Source organism: Melopsittacus undulatus, chromosome 3 (genome assembly GCF_012275295.1).
Source record: "Melopsittacus undulatus isolate bMelUnd1 chromosome 3, bMelUnd1.mat.Z, whole genome shotgun sequence".
NCBI lineage: Eukaryota > Metazoa > Chordata > Aves > Psittaciformes > Psittaculidae > Melopsittacus > Melopsittacus undulatus.
The window spans coordinates 16,017,561-16,037,243 of record NC_047529.1 but is presented as its reverse complement, the minus strand read 5'-3'; the positions used below and the strand labels follow the sequence as shown (position 1 = coordinate 16,037,243).

General features: G+C 48.4%; 1 protein-coding gene across 3 annotated transcripts in view; it reads left to right on the top strand.

Moving 5' to 3' along the window:
• The first annotated feature begins 9,437 nt into the window (after window positions 1-9,437).
• XKR6 (XK related 6) overlaps window positions 9,438-19,683 on the top strand; it is a 172,957-nt gene continuing 162,711 nt past the window's right edge. Inside the window, exon 1 of one of the 3 annotated variants that reach the window (XM_034061031.1) lies at window positions 9,438-10,156. In XM_034061031.1, coding sequence (XP_033916922.1) covers window positions 9,438-10,156 — 719 coding nt within the window. Of the gene's footprint in view, window positions 10,157-13,498; window positions 13,611-19,683 lie in introns of those variants that run through there. The other 2 variants (XR_004549490.1, XR_004080214.2) reach the window with 2 other exon arrangements.

Below are 19,683 nucleotides of genomic sequence, written 5' to 3'. Positions count from 1 at the left end.
GTAGTGATAGGACAAGGGTTGATGGATTAAAACTTAAACAGGGGAAGTTTATACTGGATCTAAGGAAGAAATTCCTTACTGTTGAGGTGGTGAGGCACTGGAATGGGTTGCCCAGGGAGGTAGTGAATGCTCCATCCCTGGCAGTGTTCAAGGCCAGGTTGGATGAAGCCTTGGGTGATATGATTTAGTGTGAGGTGTCCCTGCCCATGGCAGGGGGGTTGGAACTAGATAATCTCAAGGACCTTTCCAACCCTAACTGTTCTATGATTCTCTGATTCTATGTGCTCCTCCCAGCAGCTGAGTGTCTGACAGAAAGGATCACCACCTTGAGCCCATGCTCACCGCAGGTCTGGGTACACCCTACAGCACGTATTACAGGAGGTGTTCAATTGTGGGAGGTATAATGTTGCTTTAGAAGCTATAATAACATCAGAGAGCTATCAAAAGCAGGAATTTATAGCAGAGTTGCTGGGATGATTTTTTAGTATAAATAATGTCAATGATATAACAGGAACCAAAATTAATCTTCTATTTCCAAGTGCAAGTAAAACTGGAGATTGAAGAATGTGCATATTCTTGGGAAAAAACTCTGGGGATATTTGCAGTCTGCGTCCACACTGGTGTTGATCTCCTGAAGCATTTGTCATGGAATCACTGGATAAAGTTGAGTTTTATGGCTGTACAAATGAGAGCAGGTGTTGCCTTTCCCTATCCATATTTCTAAATGCAGAAGGGTATTTCTGCCTGGGATGATTCAATGTTTATTTTTACATGGTGGAGGAGAGGAGATTATTGTCATTTGCATTGATGAAGGAGGTAGTTGTCACCTTCCCATTTTTCCATATTGAATCTTTGTTAGCAAATAGCATGTCTTGAGTAAAATGAGAGTAGGAGATAATTTAAATGGGTACCACACTTAGCCTCGGCAATGAAATTACAAAAGTGAATCAACATGAAAGGAGAATAATTTTTCTCAACAATTTAGGTAATTATGGACAAGGCAAGCATTAGTTTTTGCTGCAAAGAAACTGAACCAGTTCCTCTGGTATCTTAGGGAAAAAACTCCAGTTCCTTAATTAACAGATTTGGAAATATTGTGTGCACTGGCATATGGAAGAAATGAGAAGAGCACTTGCCAAAGCTGGATCTGCTGGTGATGTGCACATATCTGAAAGCACAGTGTGCGCCTGAACCAAGGATTCGGAATAGCAACACTTACTTTTTAGGCACTGTCTGAAATAGCCACGTGAACATTTTCACCGTACAGGTGAAACTTTAAGTGTCTGTTTCACACTGGGCAAATCTTGCTGTCCCCATGGATATTAAATGACCTGTGCAAAGCCAAATTAATTAAAAGCATTTAAAAAATAGAGAAAGGGAAATGGTGATGCTTTTAATACAGTGAGACAATAAAAGGGAAAGAGAAATAAAGTGTTTCTGATATCACACAAAAGAAATCTTTGCTCAGTTATAGAATAAATTATTTATTCCCAGTCTCCTTACATCACTTAATGCCATATGGCAAATGATGATGAACGGTTCTCTTCGAAACAGGTTTTGCTGCCTGAAATCAGAGCCTGCTCCTGCCAAGAGAGGACGAGTGAGAAGGGACAGGGGCATGGGGTGGGAAGATCCCTGGAGAAGCCAGTTTGTTCCTACTGCTGCTGTTGGGGAGAACAGATCTTATCCATGCCTAGAAACAACATCAGTAGTAGGTACATGTGGATGTGAACTGGGGGCCAACCCTATTCAAACCAAAACTAGCAGCAGCTAGATGCAGTTTCACAACGTCTTCTGCCATCTGAGATGGCCCAAGGTGGCTGAGGCATCCTCTCCAAGACTGACACATATGATGCAGGAGGTAGGACAGACCCAAGACCTTTTGGAGCATTGGCAGGAGGCTAGATGAGATTCCCCAGGGCCTTTCAAATGGCACTAGATGTCTGCATGTAGGAAAATGAACAGACTCATTGGTGAGCTCCTTCTCAACTATGAGGGGTACTTGAGCATCTAACTTATGTGCAGATGCAGACATTCAGATGTGTCAGTTTGGAGCTGAATCCAGCTCTCGCTGACTTAGAACAGGGGTTTTACCAGATCAAGGCATTTTATTCAGGACCAAAGTGGCAGAAATAGTGACTGTAGTAGAGCCAAGGCAGGGGGCAAAATATTTAGCAAGTGCAAAAGGACACTTAAGTGAGAAATCCCATATGTTTCATGGTGAGAAGAGAAGGACTGGAAAGGTAGAACTGACATAAATAGAAATGGAAATTCTGTCCTCAGGCGGAAAAAGGAAAGAAAAACAAGGAGACCTGGTTTGGACAGAGCTTTAGGAAAATGGTCCATGAAGGATCTCACAAGGTCAGTGGGAAATCAGGGGAAGGTGATCTCTTTGCAGTACCTTGACTAGAGAAAGGACCACAATGAGAGGAAGTAGAGAAAATAAGCTGTAATAGTCCACATTAGAAACAGGCAATGCTTTGGCTGATGTTCCAGCTAAGGGGAGATTGAAGAAGCTACAGTCACCAGGGCAGTTACAACCAGCAGCCTTTTTCTTGATGTTTTCCAAGGGGAAACCCAGGCAGGTTGGGATTAGTGCAACATTCTGTCTTTATTTAGTTTGATAGAAAAGGTCATGCATTGAATTAACAGCTCTGCAGTGACAGCATTAATTACAAGAAATACTTTATTGTGTTACATGCTTGGGTTTGGAGGAGGTTTACAGCATTTTCAGGTATTAAAATGAGCATCAAGGAGTGTGTCTGGAAAGGGGGAGTCACATTAAAGTGAATATACTCTACCTTAGTTAAGGTGTGCATACAGCTCCTCTTCCTCCCATGGTCCGTGGCTATACATTGGCTTTGCCAGTAACCTAGAAGAACAGAAAAGCTATATGCTACGTGCAGTTCCTGTTGGCACAGTGGCCAACCTTCACATGCACCCAGTTCAGAAAGGGAAGCATTGCCTGATAACTTCATTTTTCATTGAACTCACAAGAACAGCATGGCATGCTGGTGACAGCAGCCAGCTACTCTGTGAGACATGTCCCTGCCCTTCATAGCCAATTAAATCATTGGAGCCCCATGGGGAGAAATAGGAAATGCTGTGTAGTTGCTTTTCCTAAATCCCAGCTTGGAAAAGCACCAAGCAAGTCCATCAGACCGGAGGTCTTAGTTGTTAATTCTTTTCCGAGGGGAGAAACATACACTTCCCTGCACCACTCACCACCTTTTTTTGGCTGATGAAGTCGTGTTGCTTCTTCCTACTGGGTAACGAGTACCTCAGAGAGCACGGCTGAGGGGATTAAACCAAACTGTGCTTGGTTTAATAGGAAAGCTGCAAGTACTGCCAGGCTTTGCAAAGAAGTCACTGGTTCAGCTGATTGGATCCAAAGGTGTCCCACAATGGCATGCCTCTGAAAGCAGAAAGACAGGTTCCTTTTGATGCACAGCAATAAATGAAAACAGATCCAGCTCTCAGGAGATTAAAGGAAGCCTGAAGAGAGCTGAATAAACCATGTCACTGCAGGTATGATCTAGATAATAGGAACTATGAGGTTTGCTAATGCACACTTCTCAAGACCATACTAACTTTCAAATGTCAGGAGGTGTAAAGTGATTTAAATATACTATTAGTGTCCAATAGAGAAAAGGTTGAGATTCCTGTAATTACATGTTTAGCAGAAAATTTCTATCCAGCCTTTATCATGCAACACCTGAGGACCTGTACACATTTTATGGACTTTAATTAAGATTCCTGACCCCTGTAGGTTATGTCAGTAACTCCATTTTGCCAAAAATATAGCCAGAAAGAGGTATTTGGTTTTAAAGAATAGCCCTTTGTTTTAGATGCCTTCCTCTTGATAGCCCCATCCTGCTAAAATCTCAGCGAGTGAAGCCAGGGTGGCTCACAGGAATATTTGCTTTGAAAAGAATCTGCCCCTGCTTGGACTACTGAAGCCTAAACATATTATTTAATGTTAATGTAATTCCTGGAAAGTGTAAGTCATTCAAAACTACTCAGTTGCACCTGAAGTAATAGAGTTGTAAGGAACTGGGATTAGAAACTGAGCACCTGGTCCACCTGTGAGAATACACCACGTTCAGCTCTTTCCAGGTATCAGTAGGGACTAACACATGGTTATTGACAATCACTGATAACACTTATCAGTTGATTGCATTGCTAAAATGACACCCCCAAAACTAAGCCCTCAAATAAAAAAGAAGTGCTAGAACTGGAAAGCCTCACCAAACATTCCTCACACTCTATCTTAGAGGCAGTTCTTAGGGTGACTGTGAGCTGGCTTTTCCATATAGATGCCACAGAACATCTGGCATCTTCTGCACTTTACCTAGAGAAAGCATAATGTCACAAAGTGTTGTCACAGGGAGACAAGTTAACAGCAGAAGCAGCATCTTGTTAATCCTTCCAGTACATACTTGTGGCATTCAGAAAGTAATATAAAGTACAAAAGTTCATCAACAGGACTGACCCACGTGTGTCTTCTAAGTCAAGCTCACACAAGTACTAGAAAGTTTACCAACATGTCCAACTTTTAATACTGCAGACTTCAGTGTCGTGGCAAAGGAAGCTGGAGTCTTTTCTGCCTCATGCATGAATAACAAAGCCACCTGCTATATTCCAGCAGTAGATGCTTTATTGTTAGCGATGATGCATGAGGCAGAAATAATGCAGTTTGATTTTTAGAGACAATACCAAGTTGAGCTTGCAAGGCTGTCAGCCCACACTCGTTTGACTTGGGAACTGAGCAAACAACATGGAAGTAATTGATGGAAACTAATGACACAATAAGATGTCATTTTTCTGACCTACTTTGCTTAAAGTAAATCCCCATTAAGTGTAATTATCTGTACTGGTAGCATGGTATTGCACATGCACCAAACACTCAGCTGGATCCATCCCCCAGTTATTCAAATGAGGTAGTTCCAGACTTACACAACTCCGATTCTGGCTTACATACCTCTCTATATATAGTGTTTGTTCCCCTGATCTGAATAAATGCCTGGAAGATGGAAGACCACACAGCTCAATTAGTGTATTGATCAGGACAAAAAAAGCCTTTAACCAACTAGCACAAGAAGGTTGTGATCCCATGCCATGGTTTGATGGGTACTGCTGGAGTACCAAACACGCCTCCCCTTCCTGGTGCCTCACTGGTGCTTCTTGGAGAATAGAAAAAGCATGAAATGCAAGGCACAGACAGATCAGCTCCGAGTGCTGCAAGGGAAAAACCCTTGCTAAACATGCTTTATAAATACTTGCAGATTTAAAGGTCACCAGAGGTTGGTTACCCGGACATCCAGGCACTAGTGCCTCTAGTGTGGTGGAACTACAGGTCACTGATTAGCACAGAGAAAAGCTTCCTCCTCTCAAGTGTATGAGTTAAGAGAGATCCCAACACGGATGTGATTGGCTCTCACAGCTTCCAAAAAAACCCTTAAAATACATAATGTTTGCTAAGAAAAGAAACAGGCTCTGGCTGATGACTCTTCTAGCCAGTGCTACAACAAAGCAGAACTGCAGCTTTTGTCAGCTGAAGAGGCAAAGCATCTCTCCCATGTCCTTGGCTGAAGTGACCCATGCCACGGTGGCTGTGGGTACCAAAGAACTGAGGGGTACATGGGGTGCTAGAATGTGGCTTATCACACAACTCTGCTGTGTGATAAGTGAGAGAGAAGGAGCTGGAGAACATCATGGGATAATCAGGAATTAATATGTAAGCGGTGGAGATATCACTTCTGGCCACCCACGGAGTCATGTATCCGTGACTCATCGCCTGATGCAGGAAGGAACATAGTGTACCACACATCAAAATGGACAAGATCTTTCCAAGGAGAGATGATCAGGGCTGGAAAACCTTTCAAGGGCTTTCATCCCAACTGTTTGTTGTTTCACACTGGTATGCAATTTCCTTTATAAAATTCTGAAGCTATGTGTTAAAACTAGTTACTTTTCTTTTTTTAGTCTCTGTTACTCCTACTGGAAGGATCTTCCGATTTCTCAGCTAAATATATTCATGGACAGTTCCTACTCATTTACTCTTCTGCCGTTGCCCTTCAGTGTCACAACACCTTTCCTTTTGCTTGCATTTACTTTCCAGGATGTATTTATAGGCAGAAAACATATTCCTTCTTCAGTCTCATTTTGCTAAATTAAACAAGCCAAATTCTTTCAGTCCACAGTAGAAAAACAGACTGTCCTCACCTCTCACCACTGCAGGGATCTTCCCTGCACGTATTCCAGCCTGAATCCACCCTCCTTGGACACAGGTGGCCACAATTGCACCAAGAATTTCAGAGGGGGTCTCAACAGTGTATTACATCATGTCATATATTGCCCAAGCAACTGCTTTTCTCACTTAGCGTGCCAACGCTGAAATCCTTAACTGCTGTCTTCTCCCACCCGTATGTCTCATCACAGAAGTTTGGGTTGTTTTTGTATCAAAACAGATGACTCTTCTGCCCCATTATTGGTTCATGAAGTGCAATGAGCACCTACACTTGTATTTAAATAAGAAGACCAAATAGTTACATTACTTCTGTGCTGTTTTGGGTTGTTTTTTTTTTCCCCTTTCAAATCATATGTAGCAAATTTGCTACATAAGAAAGTTTGAAGAAATGAGGAATGCTTCCATTTATATCTCATTGTACCGCAAACCAGAAGTTTAAGCTTAGTACAGGTACTTCTCACCCAAGAACATGGGTCCCAGAGACCTTATTTCTTACTGCTGTGAGAATTAACATACATATTTACCGCTCAGGTTTTAAAGTGTCAAGCAGGAGAAGGATTTTTATATTAGATATGCATTATTATACATGCCTTATGCTCATGAATTCATTTTGATCAAGTTGAGGGCTGGCATTTATTTCCATATTCATATTTCTTGCCATAGCTTAAGTTGGCAGAAAATAAGGGACTATTCGGGGGAATTCAGTATCATGGGGACTGGTGGGATTATGTCCTTTTCAATCCTATTATATCCAGAATACCAGTTTTCTCCTTTTGAAGAACTTTGTGCCGGAGTTTCAGGCACTACAAATGACTTCAATTTGGCCACATACTGGCACGCATCAGAGTGCATTCATCTGGACAATGCACAGAGCTTTGCTTTCTGTTTCCTTTCTCCTGTTTCTCCGCTATAGGAGGATCCAACCGTTCCAAAACCAGTGGCGTCTTTCAGACTTCGCAAAACTTTTGAGCTCCTTTGGTATCCCTCAGAAAGGCCAAATACACGCTTCCCAGACAGCTGATTTAATATATGCAAGTCCTCTCACTCTTATCAAGATTAAATTCATTTTCCCTCCCTGGTAAAAGCATTTTATCTGCATTTGTGCATCTTTACACCTGCTTGATTTCATTTTCCTCCCTGTGTAAAAGTTAGATTCTGCAAAGCAGCCACTTTGGCAGCAGGTTCTAGAGCCCTGAACCTGTCACCCCTGGTATTTTGCCACAGTTTGAAACAAATGAACAAACAAACAAACAAACTAAACATAAAAATAAATATAAAAATAAAAGAGAGAAAAGATAGAATTCAAACTCCTACAGAAAGAGGAAGAAGCAACAGCTGGAGAAGGAGTATAGGGAAGTTGCACACTTACAATGAGGGAGGAAACAAAGAGAAAAGAGGGAAGATTGTAACCTACAGAGGACAGCACAAGACAACACAGGAAAGATAGATATGATGAATGAACAAATGTGAATGGGTAGAAAGGGAAGCTGGGGTGGGGGGTGGGGGGAGGACCTAGAATTAGGCTTCCTGAACCTGCCAGTGTGTCCTTCGGTGAAACACCTGCCCCGGGTGCAGCTCAACCCCAGGCAGATCCCCAAATCAGAGCTCCCTCAGCTTGGCAGAGGTTTGTTGCCTACAGCAAGGAGCTGGAGATGGGTGATGCAGTGTCCCCCAATGTGAGTCAAGAAGAGACTAAGTGGAGGGGACAGAGGATGGGGGATCCTTGTGCTAGGAGAGGGACAGGACTGTGAGGGATTTGGGAGGTGCTGAGGTGGGCTAGGGCACTGCTGCTATACAATGGGGGACCCATGGGATGGGGGTGGGACAGGACACCCCCTTCCCAGCAGAGCCATAGGAGAGGAAAAGGCAAAGAGAAACTCATAGGAGGACCTGAATCCGGCGGGTACCAGGGAGCTGCTGGAGGTGGAATGGGGGTGGGTGGCTGGCTGAGGGTGGGCTGAAGACAGCCTGGATGGCAAAGTGGTGGTCCTGGGATTTGAGAGGGAGCAGTGATGATGGGAACAGGGAGGTTGCACTGCAGGACAGGGATACTGAACTGGGGAGCCGATTTGGAAGTGGGATGGGGTCAGAAGACGGGGGCCCAGCTGAGGATAGCATGGGGAATGCTGGTGTCAGTGCACAGACGTTGGGGCAAGATACACAAGGGATCCTGTGTGTACTAACACAGAGGGACAGGAAGAAAAGCAGTGGGTGTTGGTGCAACGGGAATAGGGCAGCGGGTGCCAGTGCAACTGGAATTGGCAGAGGGCAGCAGTGGGCGCCAGTGCAATGGGAACTGATGCAATGAGAATGGAGCAGAGAGCAGCAGTGGGTGCCGGTGCAACGGGAGCAGAGTGCAAGGCAGGAGTGGGTGCCAGAAAAATGGAAACTGGTGCAATGGAAACAGAGCAGAGAACAGCAGTGGGTGCTTATGCAATGGGAATAGGGCAGTGGGCAGCAGTGAGCGCCAATGCAATAGCAACTGGTGGAATGGGAATGGGCAGAAGGCAGCAGTGGGTGCCAGTGCAATGTGAACGGGCCAGGGGGCAGTGACGGGTACCAGTACAATGGGAGCAGTGTGGAGAGCAGCAGTGGGTGCTGCTGCAATGGGAATAGGGCAGTGGGCAGTGCTAGGTGCTGATGCAATGGGAGCAAGGTGGAGGACAGCAGCAGATGCTAGACCAATGGGAATCAGTGCAATGGGAACAGGGCAGAGAACAGCAGTGGGTGCTGGTGCAATTGGAACTGGTGCAATAGGAACGGGCAGCAGGCAGCGCTGCGTGCCGGTGCAACGGGAATGGGCAGAGGACACCAGCAAGTGCTAGTGCGGCTGGAGCTGGTGCAATGGGAACGGGCAGCGGTCACCGCTGCAAGGGGAGAGGGGCGGAGGGCATCTCCGGGTGCCGGCAGAGAGCGGCACGGAGCGCGGGGCCGGCCGGTGCCGGGGCAGCCCCGGGGCCCGCTCCCTCGCAGGGGCCCGGCCCGGCGCGGTGCGGCGCTGCCCCGCTCGGTCGCTAGGCGGCCCGGGCCGGGCCGTCCTGCGCGGGCGCGGAAGCGCCGCCCCCGGAAGCGGCGGGCGGGCAGGCGGGCGGGCGGCGGGTGGGGGGGTGCCGGGAGCGGGGACGGGGGGGGCAGAGCGAGCGAGCGCGCCCGGCGAAGGGGCCGGAGACGCGGCGGCGGCAGCAAGATGGCGGCCAAGTCGGATGGCGGCGGCGGCGGCGGCGTGGGCTTCGCCCAGCTGCACAACCTGGACGAGGCGGCGGCGGCGGCGGGCGTCTGCGGCGGCGTCGGGGCAGCGGCGGCCGAGGGCGCGGAGGAGCCGGGCGGCAGCAGCTCCTTGCACATCTGCCACTGCTGCAACACGTCGTCGTGCTACTGGGGCTGCCGGAGCGCCTGCCTGCGGAGCCTCTTCGGGCGGGCGGCCGCCGCCGCCGCCGCCGAGCCGCTGGCCCCACGCCCCGCCGCCGAGGGGCCGCCGCGGGCGCCGGAGGTCGGCGAGGCGGCCGAGCGGCCGTGGCTGGACTGCCTGTGGATCGTGCTGGCGCTGCTGGTGCTGCTGGGGGACGTGGGCACGGACCTGTGGCTGGCGCTGCACCACTACGGCCGGCGGGACTACGTCTGGTGCGGCCTGACGCTGGCCTTCGTGCTGCTGCCCTCGGTGCTGGTGCAGATCCTCAGCTTCCGCTGGTTCGTGCAGGACTACACGGGCGGCGGGCTGGGCGCCGTGCAGGGCCTCAGCAGCCGCGGGCCGCCCATGATGGGGGCCGCCGGCCGCCGGGGGGGACCCGCCGGCGGGGTAGGAGGAGTCGGCGGCACCACCACCCCCGGGGCGCAGCGCCTCTGCAGGATCTCCGTCTGGGTCTGGCAGTCCGTCATCCACCTGCTGCAGATGGGGCAGGTCTGGAGGTAAGGGGGCGGACGGGTACCCCCGAGCCGGGCGGGGAGACGGCGGCGGCCGGCAGCTCGTTGCCCGACATGGCTGTGGGTCGGCGCGCCCCGAGAGCGGTTCGCTGTCCGCTGGCTGAGATGGGGCGGATGGGGGTCGTTGTCAGCTCGCTGTGTGAGGTGGATGTGGGTCAGTGTCACCTCGTGGTTTGGGGCAGGTCGCTGTGTTCTGGCGGAGGTGGGGCAGATGGTGGAAGCTGTCACTTCATGGTCCGAGGTGGACGTGTGTCAGTGTCACCTCACGGTCCAAGGTGGACGTGGGTCAGTGTCACCTCATGGTTTGAGGTGCGATGTTGTCTCTTGGCGGAGGTGGGGCCGATGGGGGTCATTGTCATCTCGTGCTCTGAGCTGGATGTGGGTCAGTGTCACCTCACTGTCCCCTAGCTGAGATGAGGTGGATGGGCATCGCTGTCACCTCACGGTCTGAGTTGGATGTGGGTCAGCATCACCTAGTGGTGCGAGGTGGACGTGGGTCACCATCACATCATGGCTTGAAGCAGAGGTGGCTCATTGTCCCCTGGCTGAGGTGGGGCAGGTGAGGGTCGCTGTCACCTCCCGGTCTGAAATGGGCATGGGTCAGTTTCACCTCGTGGTCTGAGGAGGTCATGGTCAGAGTGGTGACCCCCGCAGGGAGAAGAGGAGAGATTTAGGGGTTACTCGTACTTTGGGTGAGGAGACACCCAAAGGGAGAAGAGATTCCCACAGAATGAGCCTGGGGGAGCTGAGGTGGGGGGACAAGGGGATTGTTGTCACCTTATGGTCCGGTGTGGATATGGGTCAGTGCTCCCCCAGGTGGAGGGGGTGTGACAGCCCCCCGTGTGCTGAGGGGGTGTCCAAGGGGAAGAGAAGCTCTCCTAAAAGGTGTCTGTGGGGCTGAGCTGAGAGGAGTGTGGTGTTTTGGTCTGAGCAGGACCTGGGTCAGTGCCTGCCATGTGGAGATGTGGGGTGAACCCTGCTTCACTGAGGAGAGCCCTGAAGGGAGGAGAGGTGCCCCCCCCAACGGTCATATGGGGCTGGGGCGAGGTGAGTGGGGCTGCTGCTCCCTTACAGCCTCGAGGGGACACAGGGTGATGTCCCTCCCAGCACGGGGGATGTAAGGGTTTCTGGAAGGGATTCTGGCTCCGTGGGGCTGTAGATGGTGCCTCAGGGGATGGACTGGGCTCTTGCTGCCCCACAGACATGGGGCAGGACTGGGATGGCGGGATGGAGCTGCACTTCCTGACAGGAGGTGGTGGGGATGACACCCCGGGTGACAGTGTGAAGGCAGGCCTGGGGCTGGGGGTGACCCTCGCACGGCAGCAGCGCTGCAGAGGGAGCTCCTGTGGCCCTGGGGAGGGCTCGCCCCACCGCTCCCTTTCTGTAGCAGGGGTGGGGGGCAAGAGAAGGGCCCCACGGCAAGTGGGGGGCTGCTCCAGGGAGGGTCTGCAGGGGGGCGGATGGCAGACCCCCAGCTGCCGAGCGCTGGGATGTGCTGTTTCCAGAAGGTTGGTGTCCTCCTGCATGGATTGTGTCCTCCCCCCGGTAGATGGCAAGGGGGTGAGGGTCACATCCATCCCCAAGAACCTCTCCCCACAGGGCGATGGGGGAGCCCCGGCTCTTTGCCCCCCCCCCGCATCGAAGGAGCGGGTTGTGGGAGTGGAAAAACGCAGCGTGATGCCTCGGCTGTGGCTTTGGCGAGAGAAGAAACCTTCTCCTCGGCCGGGCAGCGGGGGAGCGGGCACGGCGGTGGGGTTGTCGGTCTGAGGATGAAGGTCAGAGACAGGGATTGTTCCTCTCTGGGAGGAGATGCTGCCCGGAGGAAGGGACTGGGAACTGACCCTGTGATCAGTGGGAATAAAACAGCATCCTTCAGAGTAAGCTGGAAATTGCGTTATCCTCCCCCAAAAATGGGATGTGGGAGGAGGCAGGGAGGGATTCTCCAGGATGAAAGCCTGGGGATGCAAACACTTCCACAGAGATGCTGGTCTGTCTGAAAGGGGTGTTGTGAGGACAGCTGTAAAGACCCGGCTTTACCCAGTGTCCTCTGAGATGGGACACAGTGTAGTGAGGTGGAAGGGGTGTGAAGTGTGGGGGGGGTGGAGGGCAGAGGGAGGTCTCTGGGTTGTGGGTGCACCCCTCCACCCCATGGATGGGCTAGACTGGATGGAAGAGGCTGTAGATGGGGCTGGTTGGGTTTTGTGGCTTTAAAACTAATCCTCAAGGATCAGAGATTGCTGGTTTTTGATTTTTCATTAAAGAAACCGAGGGGGCAGGGGGAGGGATCTTCGTGGGAAGGGTATGTGCAATGGGTGCCTAGGAAATAAGCCCGTGAGATCATGCAGTGCAATAGCAATTACAGATTTCTCTCTGCGTCTTCAATGTCATTTGTGTAGCGTTCAAAGCACATTTGTTCTCAAAGTCTGCTCGGGGGTTTATTCTATTTCTTTAATTTCTTTATTGCATCCTGTATCTGGTCTGGCGGATGGCGGGAGGGGGATGCCTGTGGGTGATGCATGCGAGGGTAATGAACTGGTACGCGACCATTTCTCCTGCTTTCCCCGATCCCATCAGCAAAAGCAGTTCTCGATGCAGATGCTCCTCTGGCAAGTTGGATTTTTCTCCTCTTGGAGCTAGGGAAAAGGAATGATTGTGTATTAGCCCTGGTGAAAGCCGGTTTACAAAAACACCCCATGCCATCGCATGCCTGAGTGAATGGGTGGAGAGGGGGACACTGAAGAGATGCTGGCAGAGACAGAGGGGGTCCATTGTAGAGGGGCAATTTATTTGGTTTTGGTAATATAAGCAACAAAGCTCAAGTTGCCCGGACTTTTCCCCTCTTTTGTTAATGCGCAGGAAAACCGTTTGCTTCTGAGCGACTGGGACTGCCGGAAGGAGCTCTCAGACCACATCACCTCATATGAAATAAGAGATCTTTCTCTCCTGTTGATCACTAATCCCACTAGCACACGGCTCCTGCTCTTTAAGGCATGCTGTTTAGTGTGTCAGCATGAAGCTGACTCCCAGTATATCCGAAGCAAGAATTAATGGGGATCTGCAGGCTAGCCTCCACGAGGGTGTCTTTCTGCATTCCCACTATAGATCTTGCAAAGATAATTAAAATTAATCTTGAATGTTTTGATGGGACTAATACTGGGAAGCGCTGTTTTAGCGGTGCTTGCCTGCAGCTAGATAGCTTTGTGCTGGTAGGAAGTTTGTACGTGGGGCTGGAGGAGGAAGACCTCAGGCAATGTGAGTTCGGTGCCTACGCACCCAGCCTGGTTTCCTGCGTGATCATGGGTACACACTGCAACTGCTTGTAGCGTAATCGACATCGTGGAGGCTGGCGTGGCTGTTGCTCAGCAGCTGGAAGCGAAGTTGTAGAGAATGGAGGGGACAGGTTGGAGTTGTACAGGAATTGTCATCCTGAACACATTAGGTAATACAGGTTTTGATTTGGGGGATAACACAGGTCCTGTAGGGATTTCTTTTCCTAAATGTTGGGAGGACTTGACAATAAGATGATGTATAAATACCATTTTATGGCAGAAATACAAACATACATCAGGCTCTTACTTTAGCAAGGTTGTCTCCTTATTTTGTCAGGATTGTGGGAGACATGGCTACTTGGTTTTGGGCAGGCTGGACGGGGCTTTGTATTCTGTTCATGTCCTCTGTTCTATTCAAAGAGTGAATCATGATGAGGCAGGAGTGCTGAGGGGTTGGTCAGTGCATGTCCTCTCTGTGTTAGTGATACTCCTGTTTAGTTTCTTTGTTTGTGGCTGTTTTATGCTCAGCTAAGAAGCAAAGGCTGTGTTAAGACTGCCTGCCCGTAGTGGCTGCTGGAAAGAAAGTATACCTGTAAAAGAAGTATACATATTGTGGAAATGTGTGTGTACATATATATATGTGTGTGCATGTATTCTTGCTTGAAATAGTGTGATCTCAAATGGGATTCCCACTGATAAAGCTCATGTCCTGGGGTTTTTGCCTTTATAAATCTTTGGCTTTCACCTTTCATCTCAAATCTTTTAGATTATCTTGAGGGCTAGAACAATTCAGCCAGTCTATCCAACAAGTGAAGTATGCTGGTTGGGGCATGTTACACTCACTACTGAGCTGCTGCTGCACTACAAGCTGCAGGAGGGCTCTTCATTGAGGAGGGATGCTTCAGTGCTGTGGTTTTGCTGGAAATAGGCTGAAGGCGGGTCTGTCATCAAAGCTTGCCAGGGCTGTTGCTTTCGCTGAAGTCATTCAGCTATGTAAAATTCAGGAGAAATAGTTTTTGACTTGAAGTTTTTGTATCTTGGATAGTTGCACAAGTTGTATGAATGACAGGAGTATAACTCCCGTGTCTGATGTACCTTTCTTTAACCTCTGTTGTAAGTGGGTTAGTGGGTCATGATTACAGCCCTGGAATACAAGGTTTAGAGTGTAAACTACAATCCTTCATGTTGCAGCATGCTATTAAAGGAAACATTATTGGATTCCGTTGGATTAACAGTATGTGTAGTTTGAGCTGAAATGAATGCTGATCGGCTGGAAATTGCTCTGTGTCTATTAAACTGTCAGTAATGGTAAGTGTCATGACTTGAATATAACATGTTTATGGGTTTTGTTTGGAAAACTTAATGAATACACATTTAGAAGGAAAGCGACCAAACCAGAACAACCCGTGTCACTCTTTTGACATTAAAAACGCCTTGTGTATGTGTGCAGTTAAGAGAAAAATTCCCAGAATTTAGGCAAAGACTTGACATTTTGTTCATTAATGGAAAGACCAAATGTATGACTTGTTCATCTGTTGGCATGCCCGGAGGTGGAAGGATGAATCAATGGGTTTAAATGGAATATGTGGTATTTAATGACTGCATGGTGAGTGGGTTTAAGCTCTACTAAAATACTTTGTTCCGGGATGAACTGTGAGTTAGATACATGCTACTTTGGGTGGTTTAGAAATGCAGGCAGCTACAGCTTCTGATGTATCTGCCCAAGTCCCTTGGAATGGGAAAACTCTGCTTGTCAAATGACAGATGAATGAGAAGCCACTGACCTAATGCTGCCTGGTTGTCTTGGTTTGGGATGTTCAGCTTTGTGGAGGCTTTCTGTAAATTTACTGCCTTCCCTGGCGCACTTGAATATTTTTTTCAGCTTTTCCTGGTTAGCTTGTCTGGCAGCTAAGTTTTTCCCTTTAGCCAAGTTTTAACAGCTTGCTTTTATAGTATGGAGTTTTGTCAGCTTTTGACAAGTTGGCAGAGGGAAGACATTCTGCGATAGATGATAAATATGTTCTCCCTACAAAATCAGGGCTGGGGTATAACGTTTTTACTGTGAGGTGGTTCTCCCTTGCAGAAGTCTTACCTGCTCTGCCCCCATTTCTTAGTATTTTCTGTGAGATCTCCTTAAGTAAGTGCTGGGCTATGGCTGTAGAGGTCCAAAGACATTGAATCTGAAGTGCAAGGCAGGTAGGTTGTGTGTGGGGAAAATCATCATCATCAGTATTGTAATGAGAAAAGACTTTATGACTTGAGTAGGGTCTCCATTGGTTGTGGGGTGGTGGTGAGGCTCTGTGTCTTGTTGAGTGCTACCCACTAGAGGGGGTCAAACCACAGATGTTGAAACAGATCTGCTGTGCCAGCCTTGGGAGGGCAGAGTTTCCTCCAGACCTTTTCTTGGGAGGAATAACTAACCTGCTGCCTTGACCTGGTGGGAGTTCTCTTTGCCATGCGATTCCATGTTTTTCACATGCAGTGACAGCATGGTGTGGGTGAGTTGGATTCAGAGGAGAAACTGGAATTTGTTTCCTCCTGGACATGATGATGCTGTTGAAGAAGACCCAAGTGGGCACTAGGGGCTGTTTGGGTAAGGTGGTCATGCTGTGACAAGAGCCCATCACTTCTCTTCCATGCTATTTGAGGAGAAGGAAGGGGAAGTAGCAGTGCTTTGGTGACCTGACTTTGTTCTGACTGAACCAGCATAAGGTTTCCATGGCTTTCAAGGCGAGGACACTGGTGCTAGTTACTTTCAAGAGACCATCTCCAGGGGTCCGAAATCTGTAAGGGAAGATGACTCTTTGATGCTGGGTTGCAGGCTGCTTTTCTAAGTGGTGCTACCCACAGGGTCTTTGACCAGAACGTGTTTTTCTTTCAGTTGCTCAGACTTCACACTGAACTCGAGGAAAGACAGTCGTGCCTTTTTTTTTCCAGGTGCCCTACAGCTTTATCTCTAATGCCAGCGGCAACCTGAAAGTGCCTTTCCTGGTGGAGGAGAGGCAGGGTGCCAAGGGAAGGAGGAAAGATGGCTCACCTTTTTAGTATGTTAAAATTGCAAGCTCTCTACTTCCCACCTTTCTAGACACTTCCATTTTGCTTTTAGCTGCACTGAGCTAGCTTTATTCCTTGCAGTAGTTCTCCTCTCAGTACAAATGTAGGTTATTCAGGGAGCATTTCCTTTAATGAAAAGGATGGAGGCAGAACTGATGGTGATAAAGCATCTCTTTGGAGGAGAGCTGCTTTCACTGTCTTGAGACTGCAAGGAACAGAAATTGGACATCAAACTTGTAATTTTCCTTGGGGAATGAAGGTGAGCCTATGGAGAAGTCTAGATCCTTCACATAACTTCTCCCTGTACTTTATTTCTCTTGAATCCTGGCTTGAATTTTAGCACCTGACTGTCATGAAAATCAGTGGTAGCAGAAGGCAGTGTTTTAACAACTGGAAGCTTTTAGGGAGGATGGACCATGAATCAGAGTAATGCTTTGCTATAGCTAGAGATAAATTTAAATTATAATTAAAGGCATAAACAATGAATATATGCCAAATACTGTTATTTCATTGACCCACCTTCTTCTGATGGGCTGGGATTCAGACTGATGCCCTAGTCTGCTATGGCTGCTTTAAGGCACTGAGATGCTTTTCCAAATGGGATCCTAAGAAAAATGGGGAAAGAGCTTTCCTGGGTGGAAGGATCTTTAGAAAATCCCAAGCCTAGCAGCAGTCCAGCAGTGGGAGGAACAGCTCACGTTTCTAACCCTATGAAACGGAATAGCACAACCTTTGCAGGGCAGATCAACAGGGACATCCCATGTGGTGCCTGCAGTGTCAAGGATGCTTCAGAAACGTCCTGGGTTGTGGGACTAAGCATTCATTTGTGTCCCTGGGGCAGCTGGTAGCAGCCTGCAGCAGCTCACCATGCCTGGATTTTTGTATTTATATTTTTTGCAGCTCCCCCCACCCTGGGAATTTGTGTTGCCCACCACCCTGTATTCCAGGTTGACCCTGTGCTTGGTTTTATATAACTGCTGTAGCATAGGTGTCATGTTTATATCACTTGGGATGAGTCACAGGAGTTGCTTTTTGTCTGTCCCTGTGCAAATCTGACCCATGGACTCAGTGCTTCCATTACTTCAGTATAAATGGAGGTGTTATTCTTTGCATCTGTGCCTCAAAGCCCTAGCTGAACCAGAGCAAAATCGGATCCTGGCCAAGAGACAAGAAACAGAGCGAAAGGCAATCTTAAATGTGTCCCCAAAACTATAATGGGACCTGAAGACTGTGCTTTTCCTCACGTCTCCTTTCTTCTGAAATCTGTGAGAGCTCAGGTTCACCTATGAAATATTCACACTCTGTCCTTAAGTGACTTGGCTGCACAGATCTTCTGCAGAATTGGCAGCTTTGCTGAAACCTCCTGTATTCCAGGCCAGAGCCCTTATTGCAAGGACCTCCACTTCCTCTGCACTGCCTGTGTGGTGCCACATGATGATGATTTGGTTTACCTGCTGCAGAGGCTGTTGGAAATGTTTGCATCCCAAATAAATATCTGTGTGTTGCATCCACTTTTGCACAGGATGGGTTCAGGGAATAGGTATGTTCTCACTCCTAAAACCCTACCCGAAAGAGGACTAAGACAAGAGTGCGTCGTAATTGCTGCTTTAGTGCCCTGCCATAGATGATCTGGGAATGAGGTCTAAGAAAAACAAGCCTGTTTGTGAATAGGCTTAAATTAACACTGCAGAGGTCTGTGCTCATGCTGGAAAACCTCAATAGGCTGTTGTGCTATATCACCCTTGCTACCTTTGCAGGTCGTCTTGATGTGGGAAAAATGTGCTGTAAAACCCCCACCAATTTGGCAGAACTCTTATTAAAACTCTTCAGGAGCCACAATGCAAAAGGTTCTGGCACCTGGGGCTGCCTTTATCAGCTTTCTAATTAAACCTGCAGAAAAAGGCACATCAAACCCAAATGATGGGGAAGTGTGGCCATCTGTCGGAGGCTCCTTTGGCTTGTAGGGTTTGCTGCACAGGGGTTTCTGTGGGGCAGGGTTGTGAGGCCATGCTTCTGTGTGCATGGTGAGCACTGGACTTAGGTCCCTAGAAAAACAAAAGAGCCGTGGGCTCCCCATCCTCTCAGTGGGGTGGCTCAGGCTTGCCTGCTAAAGCATGAGGATGACAAATATCCTTGTGAATTTGCAGAGAATTCCTGTGTCTGGGAAGAATCACCGTTTCCCTGGTTTCTGCTGTAAAAGAAGAACAGTTTAACTCTTCAGGCTTGGCTCCCCCCCCACACAGACAGTCCCATATGACAGGACTGGCAGTAATGCATTGCTAGATGAACCAAACACGGAAGACAGCAGTAAAACACCAGGAGTGGTTTTGAGTTTGGGATTGGAATTCATCCCAGTTATGTCTAAGTGAGGGGAAAAAAGAGCAATGGAGGCCGCTGTTGTTGAAGTAAAAATTGTAAAGAGTGGTATAAGCAGAAGGCATTTAAATAATGTAAACAGTCTGGCATGGGAGGAAGGATGGGAGGCATTCCAGAAACAAAGGGAAAATAGTTTTAAAACATGGTTAAAAATACACGAAACTCTTGAATTCCAGAGATTATCTCAATTAGTGGTTTTTCAATGTATCTTTACAACAGAATTGTAGGAGTTCACAAAAGATAACAGAGGCTATGTGATACGGAGAAGTGATATGAATTTGTTTAATTAAAAGAATGAAGGGCTCCCTAAAATAAGATTCACTTATCTTCTGTCACAGGGAGACAGAAAACTGCAGCTCATAGCATCGTAGTGTGGAGGAAGCCTGGTGAGAGGCAGGGCTGGGAGTAAGAGCCCCCCCTTCTTCAGCCTCTGCAGTTGCTTGCTCAACGACTTCCAATAGCAAATCCCTTCCCGTGGGATTAATGTGTTATTAGAGGAAAATGGTGTGATTTTACATTTCCAAGAGGATTTTGTTACATGTTCAGGGAGCAGAAACTGGACATTTTCCTCCAATATAAAAAAAAACCCCAAACTCGTACATCAGAGCTTTCAGGTGCAGGCAAGGACACTTTGAACTGGGCTTCTGCATTTGTTGAGTGATGTGTGTATGCACTTGATGTCCTCATTGCTTTGGAGGCATGCTGGTATGTGTCAGAATATATATCCAGCCTCAGCTCTGCATATACATCCCTTGGTGTGGGGGAGAAGCATGCCTTTATATCCTGTCATATTTTAAGAAGTGGAGGGGGAGA